Here is a 17,145-nt window from a genome sequence, read left to right as displayed (position 1 = left end):
TTGGACTAAGCTCCTTTAGAAACACTTTGCATAGTAGAAATAAAAAAATTCAAACTCAAACATGTAGCTCAAGGACTCAAAACTTGAGTAATCCTTCTTTATTATTCTTCAAAACCTTCAATTTACATACATAAGGTCAAAGACTTCTTGCTATAAATTTGGCAGAGTTTTTGCTTGCTTTCCAAAAGATATAAATTACAATAGACCCCTCAAGTATTTATAGAAGAGGACCCTTGAGAAAAAGGTGGGAGGATCATAACTAACTTGAGAGGTTCTCTTAACCACCAATACTCATTCAATAACTAACTGAGACTTCAATAACTAACTAAGACTTATTCCAACTACAGTCCTAATCGGACACAACTTGTAGTTGCCTTACATGTAATTACAAAAGTGCAAGTAATGTGTAACTTGCTTTTTACAAAAAATACTTTTACATGTAACTTGTCAAAACTAAATTACAACTAAAGATTACAAAAGAGGGAAAATTCAACTAAGTGTTGCAAAACACTTAAGTTGCATTTTGTGAAAACTCAAATCCTTGAAATTTTTGGATGCTCGTTTGTAGTTCCTCGGGATTTGGTTCATGGGTGTTCTTGGCAACAACCATATTCTTCACAATGGTGTCGTGACACTGGAGGAGTGTAGAATTGTTTTTATCCAGGATAGACTAGATTTCATGCAGAAAGACTTGGTGTTTCATCAATCTCTGAATTGAAGCGGCCGAGAATTGTTCGCTCCTCCATTCATTATGAATCCTCATCTGTAAATCAGCAAAAACTTCTTCTGGAATCAGCTCCATCTTGACTTACTATGTTGCAAGAGGCCCTTTCACAATGTGAGGCAATATTTCGAAAACCTTCACCTCGGAATCTCCTTGCATCACCAATCTCCTCAATGAGGGATTTAAGAACAAGTGTCTTGTTTTCGAGTTCTTCAAATTCCAAGTACATGACCCTGGAAGAGATGATGGCGTGCTCTTGTAGAACACTTAGCTATTTTTGGGGCATGGTACGCCAGATTGTCAAACTTTTTTCATCACTTTCCAGATTCTTTTTGAAAGTATTAGAAGTCTGATCCAGTTTCTCCTCAACAGTCTCCAACTTAGACATTATCTGAAAAATGTCTTTCATTGCCTATACACATAGATCATGAAGTTGATCAACCCAGGAATCTAGTGCTTGTACCTTTTGAGCAGCCCTCTCCACTCCACGAATTGATTCTTGAGAACCAGAAGAACCTATGGAGTTACTCCCATCAGCAGCAAGTTTTGTAATTTTATGAACGGCTGCCATAAGTTATCAGTTTTCCTCTTCTAGCTTGTCTTTCTTTGCTAGAAGATCATCACACCTTTGCACCAATGAAGCAACATAAAACTGAGCATCATGTTTAATGACCTCATACATCTGTTTTCCCAACTCTATCCTTGTAACCTTATAATCAGCAGCTGACATTTCATCAAGTGGCTTATCTGTAATAGGTTCCACAATTTCAGCTACCTTCATCTTGTTACTGTCAACAGTTACTCTGGAGATAGTCTTGACCTTCTTAGGAACTTTGGATCTGGACTGTTTCAGTTGCTGATAGTCAAAGGCATCAGGTGAGATTTCTTGCTTCTTCCTTTTCGGGGTGAAAGAACTAAGCCATGGAGGCAAATTCATCAACTCCCCTCCAATAGCAGCTGTAGGCAAAGGGGAAGCAGTTTCTGTTTGAATCACCGTGGTCATCCTGGGGGGAGTATCTGTTTGGACAGCGACCACGGTTTGCTTAGTTACCAATGGGCATGAAGATTGCCTCATGAATTCTTCAAAACCTGAAGTGGAAGTATCAATTTCTGATAACTGGATGCAAGTAGGAATATTCTCAGGAAATTTCAACACACCGTTTTGTTGATGATCAGGAGATGGCTCGTATGCTGAAATGGGAATTGCATTCTGAGGAGATTCATCCACAAGTAAATCAGGAGGAGAAAGAGGCTTCTCAATGGAAATTGGTGGAGTGATCTCATGAGGCGAGTCTGAAACTGGAGATTTGGGAGCATCATCAGATTGCTGCCCCTCTTCTGGATTATCCAGATCAATTACTTGTACATGGAAACATGATTTTTCCCTCCCACGAACAGTTGTCTCCTCAGGAGGAAGCACTACTGCACGACTGACTCGCAACTTGATCCTTGTGCCCGAAGATGAAGCACCCTCCTTATTGTCAATCTGAATCTTAGACTTCCGTCCAAGAGGCCCCGTAGAATCATCTTCTTTACCAACCTTGATTTTTATAAGTCTAACAACATTACTTTTCAGCCATGCGTTGGTGTTGGCCAAGATAGGCTGAAATCTGTCGAGGATGGATATGCACTCTTTGTGCGACCATTGGATCAAAGGAAGTGGAGCTTCCTCAACCCTCTGTGAAATGTATTCGGGATTAAGTATATGCCTGTCATCAATCATCCCTTGTGGGATATCCGCCAAGTTCAAATCAACAATTTGCTCAACAGTGAGCCTACAGTAATCCATCTTCAGAACTTCGGCTTCTGTGCGGAGATCTACCCAAATGTCTTCAATGCGGTGAACATGCACAAAGAATTTCTTGATCTTCTCCTTCATACCCCTATAATCAAAATCAGCTCTAGGTTTAAACCTTTTGAGCTTGATTTCCTGCAATTCAGTCTCCATGGCCTTAGCCTTCACAAATGTGACAAGGGAATACCGACCGATTTTCAATGGGTTTGTGGTAGAGATTCCCATTCCAACCTTGTGCCTAGCAGACTGAAAAGTGTGAACAGCCATGATCTGTCTTCCCAACTCCATAAGAATGATCTTATCGGATGGGTATCCGGGAAGAGTGTATGGTTGACCATCATAGCATCCGATCCTCATATAGGTGAAGGTGGGAAACTGTAGAAACAAACATCCATACTCACACACCTTGTCCCATGCCTCATCTGATACTCTCTTTTTCCTAAGATTTATGTCAAACTGACACATGAAACATCCGAAGAATGCATCTTGGACTCTTCTGAAATGCAGTCTACTGGGTCTCAATGGCAACTGGTCATAATATTTCCAAACTGGTATAAGTGAGCAATCACCCTTGGTAGAAAGACCTGGAAAGTGTCTAAGTGATGCTGCTAAGTATACCAAATATGAATTCATGAAGAAGGTCATGGTGGTAGGAACTGCTGCAGGTTGTTCGCACAAGGCATCGCTGATGACTTCTCCCCATGAAATGTGATGAGACTACCATATGAACATGACAAATTGGTTCATCGATGGCTCAAAGACATTGGAATGATCAAGGCCCATCATCCTGCTGAGAAGAGTGATGGTGTCTCCTATCTCCCATTTGAAATCGCAGCGGTACAACTTCACGCACCTTGAGAAGGAGGCTTGTGGCTCTTGGATCCACCTATTGATGTGTCGCTTGCAATCTTTTTCCCTCTTCACATAATACTCCGCTGCACTTTCTTTGGAGATTTCCATATAAACAGATGCAAGAGGTATTCTGAAGACTTTCTCGATTGTATCTGCATCAAGACGGATTATAGCTTCGCCATCATCATTTTTGATGACTCTCGACTCTTTGTCAAAATGATGGGCGCATGCAAGAACGAACTCAGGTTCTAGGGCAGTCACCGGGAAAGAAGATGCATGGTGGATATGGCTGTCCAACAGCCGTTGCAAATTATTATCCTGTGGATCTTCTACCCTTTTGACGAATTCCGACATATCAACATGCCCTATTTCCGTGTCTCTGATGCGATCCAAAGGAGAAGAAACCTGGGAAGGTGCAACCGTTCTGGTATTTGTCATATTTGTATTTCATCTTCTTTGGAGTTGGAGATGCCGACAAATTTGACATTGATTGTGAATCTGGAATACTGTGATGAAGACTTAAAAGAGTTAAGGCAACATCATAGTCATCTGCAAATATCATTCTTCCTTCTCCAAATGGGTAAAACTTCGATTCTAGAACTTCACGATTTTGTGAGAGGAAGAGGGGAAATATATGGAAATGGGAAAATCTTGACTTTGACCAATTTCGGATCTTGGGGAAATTTTCGCAAGTATACAAGTTGGAATGAACATACATGCAATCGGGGTTTTAAAACCCGAATACAAGTATACTTGTAAATTCGCAAATGGAGAAATGGACGGAAAATGAGATTTTGACTTGCGGGAAATGACGGAAATGGAAAGTACGAATATGGGGAACATGAATGGATAGAAAAAGGAAAATCCGGGAGAGTCATTTTCATGAAAATGGGAAGAACTCTTCAACATGTAATCCGGTTTTCAAAACCCGAATTTGCAAGGGAGGGGTATTTCACACTTTTAAACTTGGAATTTCAACCAAAAATGGTTAAATTCCTTAACCGTAGGGGAAGAACAAGAATTTCCAGCGAACTTGTAATCGAGATTAAAAATCTCGAATACAAGTAAAGAGGGAAAATATGGGAAGAACAATGCAATTTAAAAATTGCATACACTAGGAAGATTTCTCTCACAAAAACCGATTGTTTGCGGAAGAACAACACATGCCAAAAATGCAACTAAGAAAGAAAACTAAGAGAGGAAGAAAATAACAAAAAGAAGGAAAGAAAGAACAAAGAACATACCTTTCTTGAAAATGCAAAAGCTTCTCCAAAAATGCAACCAATTTTTGGAAAGAAGAAGGAAGACCAAAAAATAGAAGCAATCCACAATGCCAAACCCTTAACACGTTTTTGCAAAATGCTCCAAATTTATAAATGTAGCAGCAATCCCAAATTTGGAGGGCCAAAATGCCAATGAGAGAGCAAACTCAAGAGGGTTATAGCAAAACACCTAAGGAGGAGTAGAAGAAATGGTGTCAAGTCTTTGCAAAACGCAGCCAAAGGAATCACATGGAGAAAAACGTGGCCACCAAAAGCATCTTCAACGGCATCATTAAATAGCTCAAAACTCCTCCCAAACTCCACGCCTAGGTGAGAGGGCAAAAGGATTTAGGAGATTGCAGCTTGTTGGAGATTTAATCAACCAAAATGTGGCATTAAAGAAAAACGTGATTGCTGATTTAGGGTGAAAAACCAGTCAATGCAACGTCCATATGGCGTGAAAGGTGTCCAAGAATGCATGAAAATAGGATGCAAGCCAAAACGCCTTCCTCCTCCAACAATTTCTCCACAAAAATTGCCTTGAAAATGTTGAAAAACCGTTTTTCCTTGCAATTCGGGTTTTTTGGAATAAATGACAAGTTCGATTTTGCGTAAGGGAATGAAAATCGGGTTTTTGGAAAAGAATAACAAGTTTCAATTTCTTTTTTTCCACTTACAAGGCAAAATCGAGATTGTTAAGCCAAATAGCAAGTTTTAAAATTGACTTTTTCACTTACCAAGCCAAAATCGAGATTTTTTAGACAAATGACAAGTTTAAAATTGTCAAAAATGCACTTGCAAGGCAAAATCGGGTTTTTTGGAGAGGAATACAAGTTTTAATTACTTGTAAAAGGGAAATAAAATCCCTACAACAAGTTAGAAATGCTTGCACATATGTAATGGGGATTTAAAATCCCTATTACATGTAAAAACCATTAAAGTAGAGGTTTTTAAACCAAACTGCAAGTTTACTTGTAATTGAGCCAGAAAATCCCTATTTTAACTAAACAAGACCAAAAGACAATAAAAAAGATAAAAACAACAAAGGGGAAATTTAAAACAAATTACAAGTAACATCTTTTAAATAAAAGCGCACACGTAATAAGTCAAAAATTCCCCTACAAAGACCAAAACAATGAATATCATTAAAACTTGCAGTTTGAAGAAAATTCTCCACCTGCAGTGCGGATTTTAAAACCCGAAATTGAAGGAAAGACATAGCAAACAAACCCAAAATTCGACGAAATTTGAAACGCAGTTCGAGGATGGACTGAGGATTAATCCAGTCCAAGAATTAGTCGAAATTTGCCTCGGGAAGCGTGCCACAGAGTAAATTTTTTCATTTTTTCACAAAAATCTCGTGTAATGGTCCTTCATTTTTGGAAACAAAAATGAGGACAACACTCTCCCTCACATTCAGAGGTTTAAAGGAAAGGAATCAAAAGCATCCAGTGACATCACTATCTATTAGTTTAGATCAGATCAGAATTGTTATTAATTTATAGGCAGTAACATCCTTGTTCATGGGAATGAGCTTAATATATGAAGTCTGATGATATTCTTATGCAGAATTTAATAGTAATATTAATATAGACTGCAATATGAATGACAGTCATACTTAATTCCATCTACATTCATAAAAGGGGACATTACAATGATATTCAAATAACAAGGTTTCCCTTTCAGGTTTTCCCTGATTTGCCATTAATTTCAATGTTTTCCTCTTCGTCTTCCTCAATCTTCCGTTCCTCCTTTTTTGGTCGCCAAAATTTGTTTAGAGGAATCTCGTAGTCAACTTCATAATGATTTCTTCGTCTACATCTAAGACAAAAATTTCTTTTCCTCAACCTCAATCGATTGAGCCCACACTCCTGCTCCCGACATTAATTTGATTGTCCTTGGCAATTTGTTGATTGAAATTATTTGGATTCTAGCATAGTGATTAGAATCATCATTCCCCTTATCAATGCTTAGGGTTTGCCCTTGATTATTCCCAATCGTTTTGAGACTTTCCTCGCTCCAAAATTCAAAGGGTAAATTATACAATCAAATCCAATAGGGTTTGTCTACTGGGTCCATTTTCTTTGGATAGAAATTCAGTTCCCACCTTTTGACAAAAACAGATGATTCTCCACATTTCCACGGGTCATTCATAAGAAAAAAGTTTCTTCCTCCTTCGTCATCAAATTCCACCATAAAAAAATGACACTGCATGAAATATATCTCCCTCGCCTTATTCCAGTTTTCTCTAACCCAGCAACAGATTTCTAATCTCCTCCTTGGGTTTCCCAAGATACTTCCTATGACAGCGATGTTTTGAAAGTTCCGAATGCCTTCATCCACCACATCTACCAGATTGATTTCCATTCCTTCGGCTTCATCTTCACTATCTCTAGGATTTGGAACGCCTGGTTTTTTTGTAACCTCTCTGCATCTCACCATGTAAAATTCTTCAAATACTTATTGAAGCATTCTTTGATTCTATGTTGTAGGTAGATTTCAAATGGCAGGAAAGGATTATTTGCAAGATTTCATAGGACTTTAAGCTGTGTATTAAAGAGAAGAATAATTGTCATTGAGATATAAATGAAAAAAAATTAAGTATATAAATTTTTAAAGGATATAATATTTTTGTTCTCTGCATTTCTGAGTGGAGATGAAAATTGAGTTTGCAGAAACATTTTTCAGTTCACACATCTTGGGTGTTTTCTTGTAATAAGATTTATTTAGAATGATTTAATTTATGTATAAAATGGCTTTAAGTATCTCAGATTTATTTTATGATGCCTTTCTTGCAACCACTTCATGATGACAACTGTTTAATATGTTTCTTAAATACAGAGGGTCAATCAATGTTTGCGGGATGTTTGCAATCTTGCAACAGATTCCAGTAAAACAAATTGTTCTAGTTTCATTGACTGTAGCCATGGAGAAAAAATAGGAACTTTCAGTCAAATGGATACATGGATGGTATGGAGAAATAATACAAATGCAACAGACTGTCTGATGGGAAGCAATTCAAAGAACTTTACATATGGTATATATAATGCAGCAGTTCCTGTAACAATGGAGTCTAGTTTCATAAAAAAATACACATATTCTTTGTTTTGGGGTTTTCAGGTATTTAACTTTTCTTTCTTCACCATCTAATCCATAAATAAAATTAATATTGATCCAATATCAAGGGTTTAAATAACAAAAAACTGAGTCATTTCAAAAGAAATTTTTAGTGAGTTATCTTTTATAAATATGTTTTTTTTTCTTACCATAGATAATAGAATACAAATATGTTGGCATTCCTTTTCCATGCAATCTTTATGTATCCTCCATCTTTGGCTGCTGCATTTGCTATGGTTTCTTTGTAGTCTTCTACAATGAATGTTTCTATTCTGTAGTAATTACTGTATACTCCTTTGGTGTAGCTGGGAGTACTAAATTATTTTTGTAACTTTTCAAGAGCATATGTAATTCTTATGCTTTTTTGGTTATGGTGCTGCTTGAGTTTAAAGATTTAAAAAATCGGTAAGAGGGAAAATGTTTAAGTGTTACACTGTTTTGATGTGATAGAATATATTGTGTTGACAAAAGGATTATTTATCGCTATTGCTAATTTGAAGATTTGTTTTGATTAAGTTTAACATGGAAAAAGGGCCTGGCCCCATTACAAAGCAGCCATAGAGGCAAAGAAAGTGCGTCTTACCAGGAGTGAGACCAAAACAAAACTAAATAACTAAAAAGGAAGAACCAATAAGGACCTCCTCTACCTCATTGATAGCTTTTCTTTTCTCTAGTTTGGCTTGAAATGCTTGAAGAGTGGTAGCAATATTGTTGACTATTTCTTTGCTGAAAGCTATACTTTCCTTCATGTTTGTCAAGATGTTCTCTTGGTTCAATTTAAGGAAATCCACCTCCTTTTTTGAGCACTCCTATTTGTCAAACTACTCCGCTACGCTCTTCACATACTCCCACACATCCTCATGAACTTCCTCATTCTTCCAGCCATGGGTCTCGGGGGGGATGTAGGGCTCTAGTTTGTGAATTTTTCTTTTGGCCACACGCCACTAAGCAAGCTGTCACTTGATGTCATTTTGAATGTTTATTGCCTTGAATAGAGTATTGAGTTTCTCCTCCATGATAGTGCATGATGTACAATTGGGAAGGATAGAGTTGACTTTGGTTTTGGAATTAGAAGTCAAGGTTTGGGGGTCAAGTTCTTGAATTGGAGAGTTGGGTGGGGATCCCTTCTCATCGAAAAGGAAAAATTAGGGCCGGACACAAATTTATTGAAGGAGATCCTATGGCTTTTGGGCCCAACAAAAGGGGGGTATCCACAAGACAAGTGGGGGGAGAGCTAGCTTGAGGAAAGTTGAGGGAAATAGAGGGGTGGGTTTACCATATTTTTTCTTTTTGGGAGTGAGGCTCTCATTTGATTGCCCAAGGGAAGGATAAATTATTCGTTGTCCAATAGTGGGAATCGGGGTAAGGACAAGGTTGTATCGATTTAGATAGTAAATTAGCCCTTAGTGTAGGGGGAGTTCGCTTTTCATTCAACATAACTTTTTGCAATAAATATTTTGAGGAATAAAGCCAAAAAGAAAACTTCATTCTAACATTATGCCTAAATTGGTTAAGAATAGGGAAGGGGTAGGAGCGAAACCTCTTGTAATGTCCATTCAGCATGATATACCTCAACAACACTTGAATGACAACAATAGTTCAACCACTCTTTTCCAAATGACAAGAAGGTCGTCCTTGTTGAAGACATTTTGCAACACGTTGATTCTTTCACCTCTTTTTAAGAACTGGTTCATGGCTTCTTGGTAGTTTCCTTTCACTTTTTTTGGGATATGGATTCTTTCTAATTGTAAGCCTGAGGACATAGCTATTGCCTCCATGGACACTTGAAAAGAAATACGCCGCACATATACATACTAGCTTTCCAAGAACTGACAAACTTTGCAAAATGAGGGTATCATACCTATTCATGGATTTTATGTAAGGGGAAAAGGTTCCCTCTCTACAAGATACTGAAGCTTCCTCATTGTTTTTGACACTATTGTAATCATTCAGCTTTGTCTACTTTATGTTGCTTGTTGATGATTATTCTAGAATGACATGGGTCACTTTTTTAAGAGAAAAATCAGAAGCTCTAGATAAGTTTAAATCTTTTAAATCTATGGTTGAGAATGAAATAGATGCTAAGATCAAATTCTTAAGGTTTGATAGAGGAGGTGAATTTACATCAAATGAGTTTGAAAAGTTTGTGAAAATCATGGTATTAGGAGACATCTGTCTGCCCCTAGAACCCCTTCACAAAATGGGTTGTTGAAAGAAAAAATAAAACAGTTCAAGAGATGGCTAGGCCAATGTTGAAGGATGCTAATTCGCCTGATGTGTATTGGAAAGAAGTTGTGCATACTCCAGTCTATATTCTCAACAGAGTGCAGGTGAGGGTCATTATATCTAAGACCCCTTATGAACTATGGTTTGGAAGACTTGCTATTGTCAGATATTTCAAAATCTTTAAAGAGATCAAGAAGATCTTGGAATGTTTGACTCGAGAACTAATGAAGGAACCTCCTTGGATACTCAGCAAGAAGCAAGGCCTACAAATTTTACAACAAGAGATTCACGAAGATGGTTGAAAGCACAAATGTTAGAGTATAAGAAGATTGGAATCTAACTACAAAAGAACCTGAGGATTGCGGATCAGAAGGTGCTCATGCATTGTAGAAGAAGAAGATAAAGAGATGGAAGAAAAGGAAACAAAGGAGAAGGTTTTAGAGAAGGTGCCTAAGACTCTAGCAAAGTATGTTCAAAAGAACCATTCAAAAGATCAGATAATTGGTGATAAGAATGAAGGTGTACAGACTAGAAGAAGACTTGCCAAGGCAAATGAGCAAGCGAGTCTTTGTCTTTTATGAAAGGTAGAACCCAAAACATTTTTGATGCTAGTAAGAATGAAGGATGGCTGAAGGCAATGCAGAAGAGCTTGATCAAATTAAGAAGAATTAGACATGGGAACTAGTCGCTAGAACAACAGACAAGAAGTTTATAGGAACAAATTCGGTGTTGCAAAACAAATTGAATGAAGAAGGAGAAGTGACAAGGAACAAATCTAGGTTGGTTTCTAAAGGATATTCTCAAGTAAAAGGTATGGATTTTGAGGAGATTTTTGCTCCGGTGGCTAGGACAGAGGCAATTAGAATGTTTCTTGCATTTGCAGCTCACAATGACTTTAAGGTGTATTAGATGGATGTCAAGTCAGCATTTTTGAATGGAGATTTAGAGGAATTTTGCATAGAGTAGCTTGATGGCTTTCAGCTAATAGGGAATCCAAACATGGTGTGCAGACTTAAATTGGCATTGTATGGTCTCAAGCAAGCCCCACGGGCTTGGTATGCAAGGTTGGACAAGTGCTTACTTTAGCAAGGCTTTAAGAAAGGTACAACATATTGTAATCTTTATTTAAGGTTGAAGAAGGCAAGCTTTTGATAGTTGTATATGTTGATGACATTATCTTTGGTGGAGATAATGGTGTATGTAAGCATATGCAAAAAGAATTTGAGATGTCAATGATTGCTAAGTTGTCTTTCTTCCTTGGACTTCAAGTTGCTCAACTAGATGATGGTATCTTTATTTATCAGGCTAAGAATGTGTTGATGTGTTTTTTAGGACACTTCGAACATAGAATAAAATACTAAGTTTTCTATCCTCTCTTGAACAAAGAAACCTCATATGCTAAACGATGTGAAAATGAGACAACTCCAAGGTTTATAATGCGAACAATCAACTTTAAGTTCAGGATAGACTTAGTGTTGTTTGATGTGATCTTGCTGGTAATCACAAAGGGACTTACAGTTATGAACACAACAAGAACATTGAATATGATCTATCCTACTTGGAAAATAAAAGACAAAAGGAATAAGGAATAGGAAATCTAATCTAATCCTAGCAATGCTAGAGTTGATTGTTGACTCGGTGCAACAAAACCAAGCTTTGCTTTGTCATGAGGAAACAACTACACAAAGATGGTGCAATCTCCTAAGGATAAGCAAATGATTTTCCTATCACTTATGCACACCAACATCACGAACAATGAGCATATAGCAATTGAAGGTAAGCTTTTAGATAAGTTCATCTAACGACGCACTGCAACTTGCAATCAACAAATTCCAAGTGGTATGAACATTAAGCTTTATTACTCACCAAAAATAAAATTTTCCATTCATCTAACACATCTAAACTATGAGAAGTAGTGGCCATGTGAGATGTTGAAATAGCACACAAGATCCACCATATCTTCAATGAAAATAGTATGTGCATTACAACAAGCCTTGACAACAATCTCGTTTCCTCCTACTCTACTGCTACTAGCTATCCTTTATTGATCAACTACTCACTATTACTCAACTATCAACCTTTACAAATGAGAGAATTGAGCCTTAGATAAAAGTCTCTTTACAATTCAAAGGCTTAGATGGATTCAAGATCAATGGCTGAGTTTACAAGATTAAAACACTAATTAATGTTAGTTTCAACTAACTCCATTCGACTAGTGAAATAATTACAATGCTTTGGACACATGTCCTTTGAATTCTAATCAATAGGATGTTGAGAACATGGTTATATTGAGAGAGAGGAGGGGGGGGTGAATCAATATAACTGACTTTTACTTTTTCAACTTAATATTATAAGCATATAACTTTATCTCAAAACATATTCATTGCATACTAACATTCATATGAGATCTAACTATTATGAACACAAGATATATACATGGAAACCCTCATGGGAGAAAACCACAGCAAGACAGCTTCCTTATATACAAGAAACTCTTTTTTACTAGTTCATAGGTATCAACCCACTAGAGGCACCAACTCCTCATTCAATTTGTGAGACAGTTTCCCACTAGAGGCACCAATCCCTCATTCTAATTTCTGAGCACTTGCCCACTAGAGGCACCAACCTCTCATTCAATTAGAGGCAGTGATCCGTCATTCAAACTTCCACCTTTTAATGTTGCTTCAACAACGGATGATAAATACTATTTCTCTCCACAAACCCTCTCTCTCAACCTGCTATTATGGTGACAACAAATTTGCCACAAAACTGATTGCAAGTCTCTTTACAAAGCTGCCATACAACCTTCACAATACTTTCTTCAAAATGTTTCATAAATCTGCAATAGTCTTCTATACACTCCTTATAAATCTGTCCATACAAGCCTTCAGAAGTCTGCACTTTCTCTTTGTTAATAGCTCTTCATCAACCTTGTGTATTCTTGTTTGTCTTCCTTATTCACTACTCTTCTCAAGATCTTATTCTCTTTTTATATCTTAAATGATCTCATGAAAGGATACAGCACTTCAATATAAATACAACCATTTGAATGGTTATGTCTTTTACTAACAAATTATAATATGTCTCTTACTCCATACCACTCTTATTTCTCCACAACATCTTTCAAGTCTTTCTAGGAGTAGTGAGCTTCCTTGGCAGTGTGCCTAAAATAAATTTTGTAGTCTTATTCATATATTGTGAGTTAACTCTCACAGTGTTTTTTCGCTTTTTCGGTTTTCCACGTAAATCTAGTGTTCTCTTGTGCATGGTGTTCACTGTTTTATCTTTCACTGCTGCAGATAAGATTAAGGATAAGTCGATATTGATTTATGATATAAAGTTGAAGTGATTGTTCAAGACTGATTTACCGCACCCCCTCCCCCCCAACCCCACCCTCATAGTCTTGGGGTGTGTTCAACATGATCCTATGTGCTTCGAAAGAGAGGAGATGTTGTGCCATGTTATAGCGTCTTCGATAAGGGTGCCAAGGTTGGCTAATAAAATAGTTGTACCATTACCCTCCCTATAAACATGCTGAATTTCAGTCTCATCAAAGTTGATAATATCTAACTTAATCTCTTCAATAACATCTTCGTAGGACCTGCAGGGGTTAGCATTAGAGCATAACATGTCTATGATATTTTTTGGATTCCCTCTCAATAGTTAACTTTTAAATCCCCTAGTTAATAGCTAGAAGGACACCATGGTGGGCAGTGGTAACTTCAGAAAAATTGCGAAATTGGAACCCAACATTCAAATCATAGGCATGGATCAACTGATTGTTGTCATCCCTTTTAAGGCCACCTCGACTTGTCAGACCAATATTGCCCTTAGCACATTCATCGAAGTTTAGTTTGTACCAACCAAAATTGGAGGGGGGGGGACTAGGTTGTAGTCTTGTGAGAGAACAACTTTGGCCAATTCGTTCAAGACTCTCCATCTTTTGGCTGTCAATTCCTCTAGATCTAAGGGGTTATGTTTAGGCTTTCGAAGATCAGCCACCCTAATATTTCAATTATTTTGTGAAAAATAGAGTCAACCAAAACCGCCTGGTTTGTGTTGATTTCTAAAAATTTTGTTGTTATGATATTTCCACAGCCCAAAGAAACATGTTAAAAAGCCGGCCACTATAGATCATTAATTAGGTGGTGGAGAAAGGGCTTCTCTAGCTATCAGTGATACTTCTAACCATAGATGGAACACTCGTAGAGTTTTTGAGCTCTGCGAATTTTTACCACTTTAACTCATAGAAAAAACACGCCGTGCAAAAAACTCGGCGAGTTTCTATAAAAAACTCAGCTAGACTAAAAAAAGAGGCCCAAACATGTCAAAAAATTATTTATTTTGTTTTTTCAGGTCTGTTTCATTCTCTTCATCAGAATATATACATGAAATATAACATTTAAGTATAAGTGGCATTTCAATATGTCTTTTTCTTTTCTTATACTTTAAGTTATAATTCATGTATATATTGGCAGGATGTTTGAGAGTGGTTTCAGATCTCTAGGAATTATAATGCAAATTCTAGGTTTTAGAAGATCTTCTAATTTTTTAGGCTTAGTCAAATTTCAATAATCATTATGCTCCTATCAACATTCACTCGCTCTCTCTATCTCACTCACTTTATCTGCCTCGAATTTTAGACCTATGTATCTCCCTATCACTCTTCCTCTATCCCCCTCTCTACCACACTCCATCTCACTCTCTCCTCTCTCCCCCAAGATCTAGACCTATCTCTCTACCCCTCTTTTTCTCACCCTCAGGCCCCGGCGAGGGGTGCTACTCTCAACCTAATTTTAATTTGCAGATACTTGGTGGCAAAGTTGGGGTGGAAATACCCCAAATCTCAAAAAATTTGCCCTCAGAATCTTATGTCAACCTTGTAGTTCATCCAGTTGTGAGCACAATTAGAGCTTGTTTGAAGCCATCGACACGAAGAATAGGAGCAAGTTAGCTCAAAAACGCCTCAATGACCTTGTCTTTGTGCAATATAAGCTTCGATTGTGCATAAGGAAGGTAGAGGAAGTAGCAGGTGGTCCACTTGACTTGGATGTGTTGTGACCTTTTTCACACATCGCCCCATTGCAAATGGGGACCTTCCCTTTTTTCCTACTTTCTAGGGTTTTTGTTAGTGCTCATCGCCTTCTGCTTTAGTTCTGCTCGGTTCTATCAAGTTTTGAATGGTTTGAGTCTAAAAGATTGAAAGTCAGTTTTTTGCAAGCCAAGTGATAACAGAGTTTGGATATCGGCAAAGTGCCTAGAAAGGCCAAAGGACAAAGAACACAATTGATTTGAACGAATTTGAACAACTTTCTAGTTTTAGAAAGTTTGCTTTTTTGCTTTTTCCTATTTTTTAGGAAGTTTCATTTTTGGCATTTTTGGCCCAATCCTCGATATGGCTATCTTTAGAAAGTTTTCCCTATTTTTTAGGGATGCCTGCTTTTTGCTTTTTCAGAATGGAGGCATAGGGTTTGCACTGGTGGCACTGACCTGCTTCAATCGTGATCGAAAATTTTCAAGTTTTGACCCAAAAAGCTTTCCTATATTTGAGGGGGTCATGGCACATTCAAAGGATAATCAGCCCTCAAAAATCATCTAAGTCTGGAATGTCATCCTGATCCTCAAATGTCCTGAAATTTGGCTAAGTTTGGAATGTCATCTCGATCTTGAAATTTGATTGTCTAGAAAATTGAAGAATCCTCCAAAAACTAGATTTTGCATTATAACTCTGGAGGTTCGAAACCACTCTCAAATATCCTGACAATATTTATGAAATATAACTTAAAGTATAAGAACCACTTATACTTAAATGTTATATTTCATATATAGTCCACCCTCTTGAGGCCTTCCAAAACTCCGCTCTTGGTGAAGTCATTCAAAAGTCCCCCCTCATGAGAAGTGAAGAAAGTCCGCCATGTTGGAGAGGTGCCTAAAGTCTTCCCTTGGAGATACCTTTCAATGTCCGCCTTGGTGATGAGGCCATGAAGAGGGAGCACAAAGCTCCGCCCTCCTTGGTGTCCTTACAAAACTCTGCCATTTGGAGGGAGTATAAAACTCCGCCATGCTTAAGGAAGCGGCATCAAAGTCCGCCCAAGGAGAACACCTTCCAAACTCCGCCATTGGTTGAGGTCACTCTAAAGTCCGCCATGCTTGGTGGAGAGGCTTGAAACTCCGCCCTATGCCTTGAGAAGGTAGTCAAAAGTCTGCCCATGATGGTGTGCAAGCCCCTCAAGGTCTCTCTAAACTCCGCCCATGGAGAGAGCCTTCAAAAGTCCGCCGTCTTGATGAAGAGTCTCCAAACTCCGCCCAAGGTGATGATGCATGGTAATCTCCCAAAAGTCCGCCATGAAGTTGGAGGCTCAAAAGTCCGCTCTCATGAGAAGTGAAGAAAGTCCGCCATGTTGGAGGGAACACCAAAGTCCGCCATGCATGAGAAAGTAGTCAAAAGTCTGCCATGAAGTTGGAGGCTCAAAACTCCGCCCTCCTTGATGTCTCATGAAAGTCTGCCCTCCTTGGTGAAGTCATTCCAAAGTCCGCTATCCTTGGTGATAACCCAAAAGTTCGCCTTGGAGAGGTCATCCAAACTCCGCCTTGCCTAGAGCCTTCAAACTCCGCCCTTGGTGAAGTCATTCAAAAATCTGCCTTTGTGAGAGCCTAACAAAGTAAGCATGAGAGCTTAACAATGGGGAGCCTTCAAAAGTCCGCCCTATGAATGGGATAAAAGAAGTTTAAGGCAAACAAACATGGTGATAGAGGCACCTCTAAACTCCGCCCAAGCATCAAGTTGGAAGATGGAAACTCCGCCCAAGCATAAAAGTTGAAGTCTTAAAACTCCGCTCTACTCTTCGAAGTCAAACAAAGTCAACAAGTTCGAAAATAAGTCATTGCTAACTGATTTAGAAAGTTTTGGAAGAAGATATAGTGCAGATTGAGAAAGAATTCGAACTCTGGATGGAATTAGAAAGTTTTGAAAGAAGATATCTCAAGATCAAGTTCGAATTTATGGACTAAAAATCAATTTAGAAACTTGCACTTTGTAAACCAAGAAGAAGATTTTCGAACTTGAAGAGATGACAAGCCAACTAAAGACTAAATTAGAAACTTCTTCTATAAGCAAGGTCGAATTGAAGTCGAGAATGGAAGTGCATTTGCGTGTTTCTAATTGTGAA

At 38.0% G+C, this 17,145-nt stretch overlaps 1 protein-coding gene across 1 annotated transcript in view; it reads left to right on the top strand.

Moving 5' to 3' along the window:
- LOC131064874 (probable cyclic nucleotide-gated ion channel 20, chloroplastic) overlaps nucleotides 1-17,145 on the top strand; it is a gene marked incomplete at its 3' end in the record, with an annotated part of 363,668 nt that overhangs the window by 186,293 nt on the left and 160,230 nt on the right. Inside the window, 1 exon segment of the mRNA XM_057999185.2 lies at nucleotides 7,475-7,753. Within this exon segment, the coding sequence (XP_057855168.1) occupies nucleotides 7,475-7,753 (279 nt within the window).

This window comes from Cryptomeria japonica, chromosome 5 (genome assembly GCF_030272615.1).
Source record: "Cryptomeria japonica chromosome 5, Sugi_1.0, whole genome shotgun sequence".
Taxonomy (NCBI): Eukaryota; Viridiplantae; Streptophyta; class Pinopsida; order Cupressales; family Cupressaceae; genus Cryptomeria; species Cryptomeria japonica.
The sequence above is the reverse complement of the archived record's forward strand: the minus strand, read 5'-3'. Positions and strand labels throughout refer to the sequence as shown.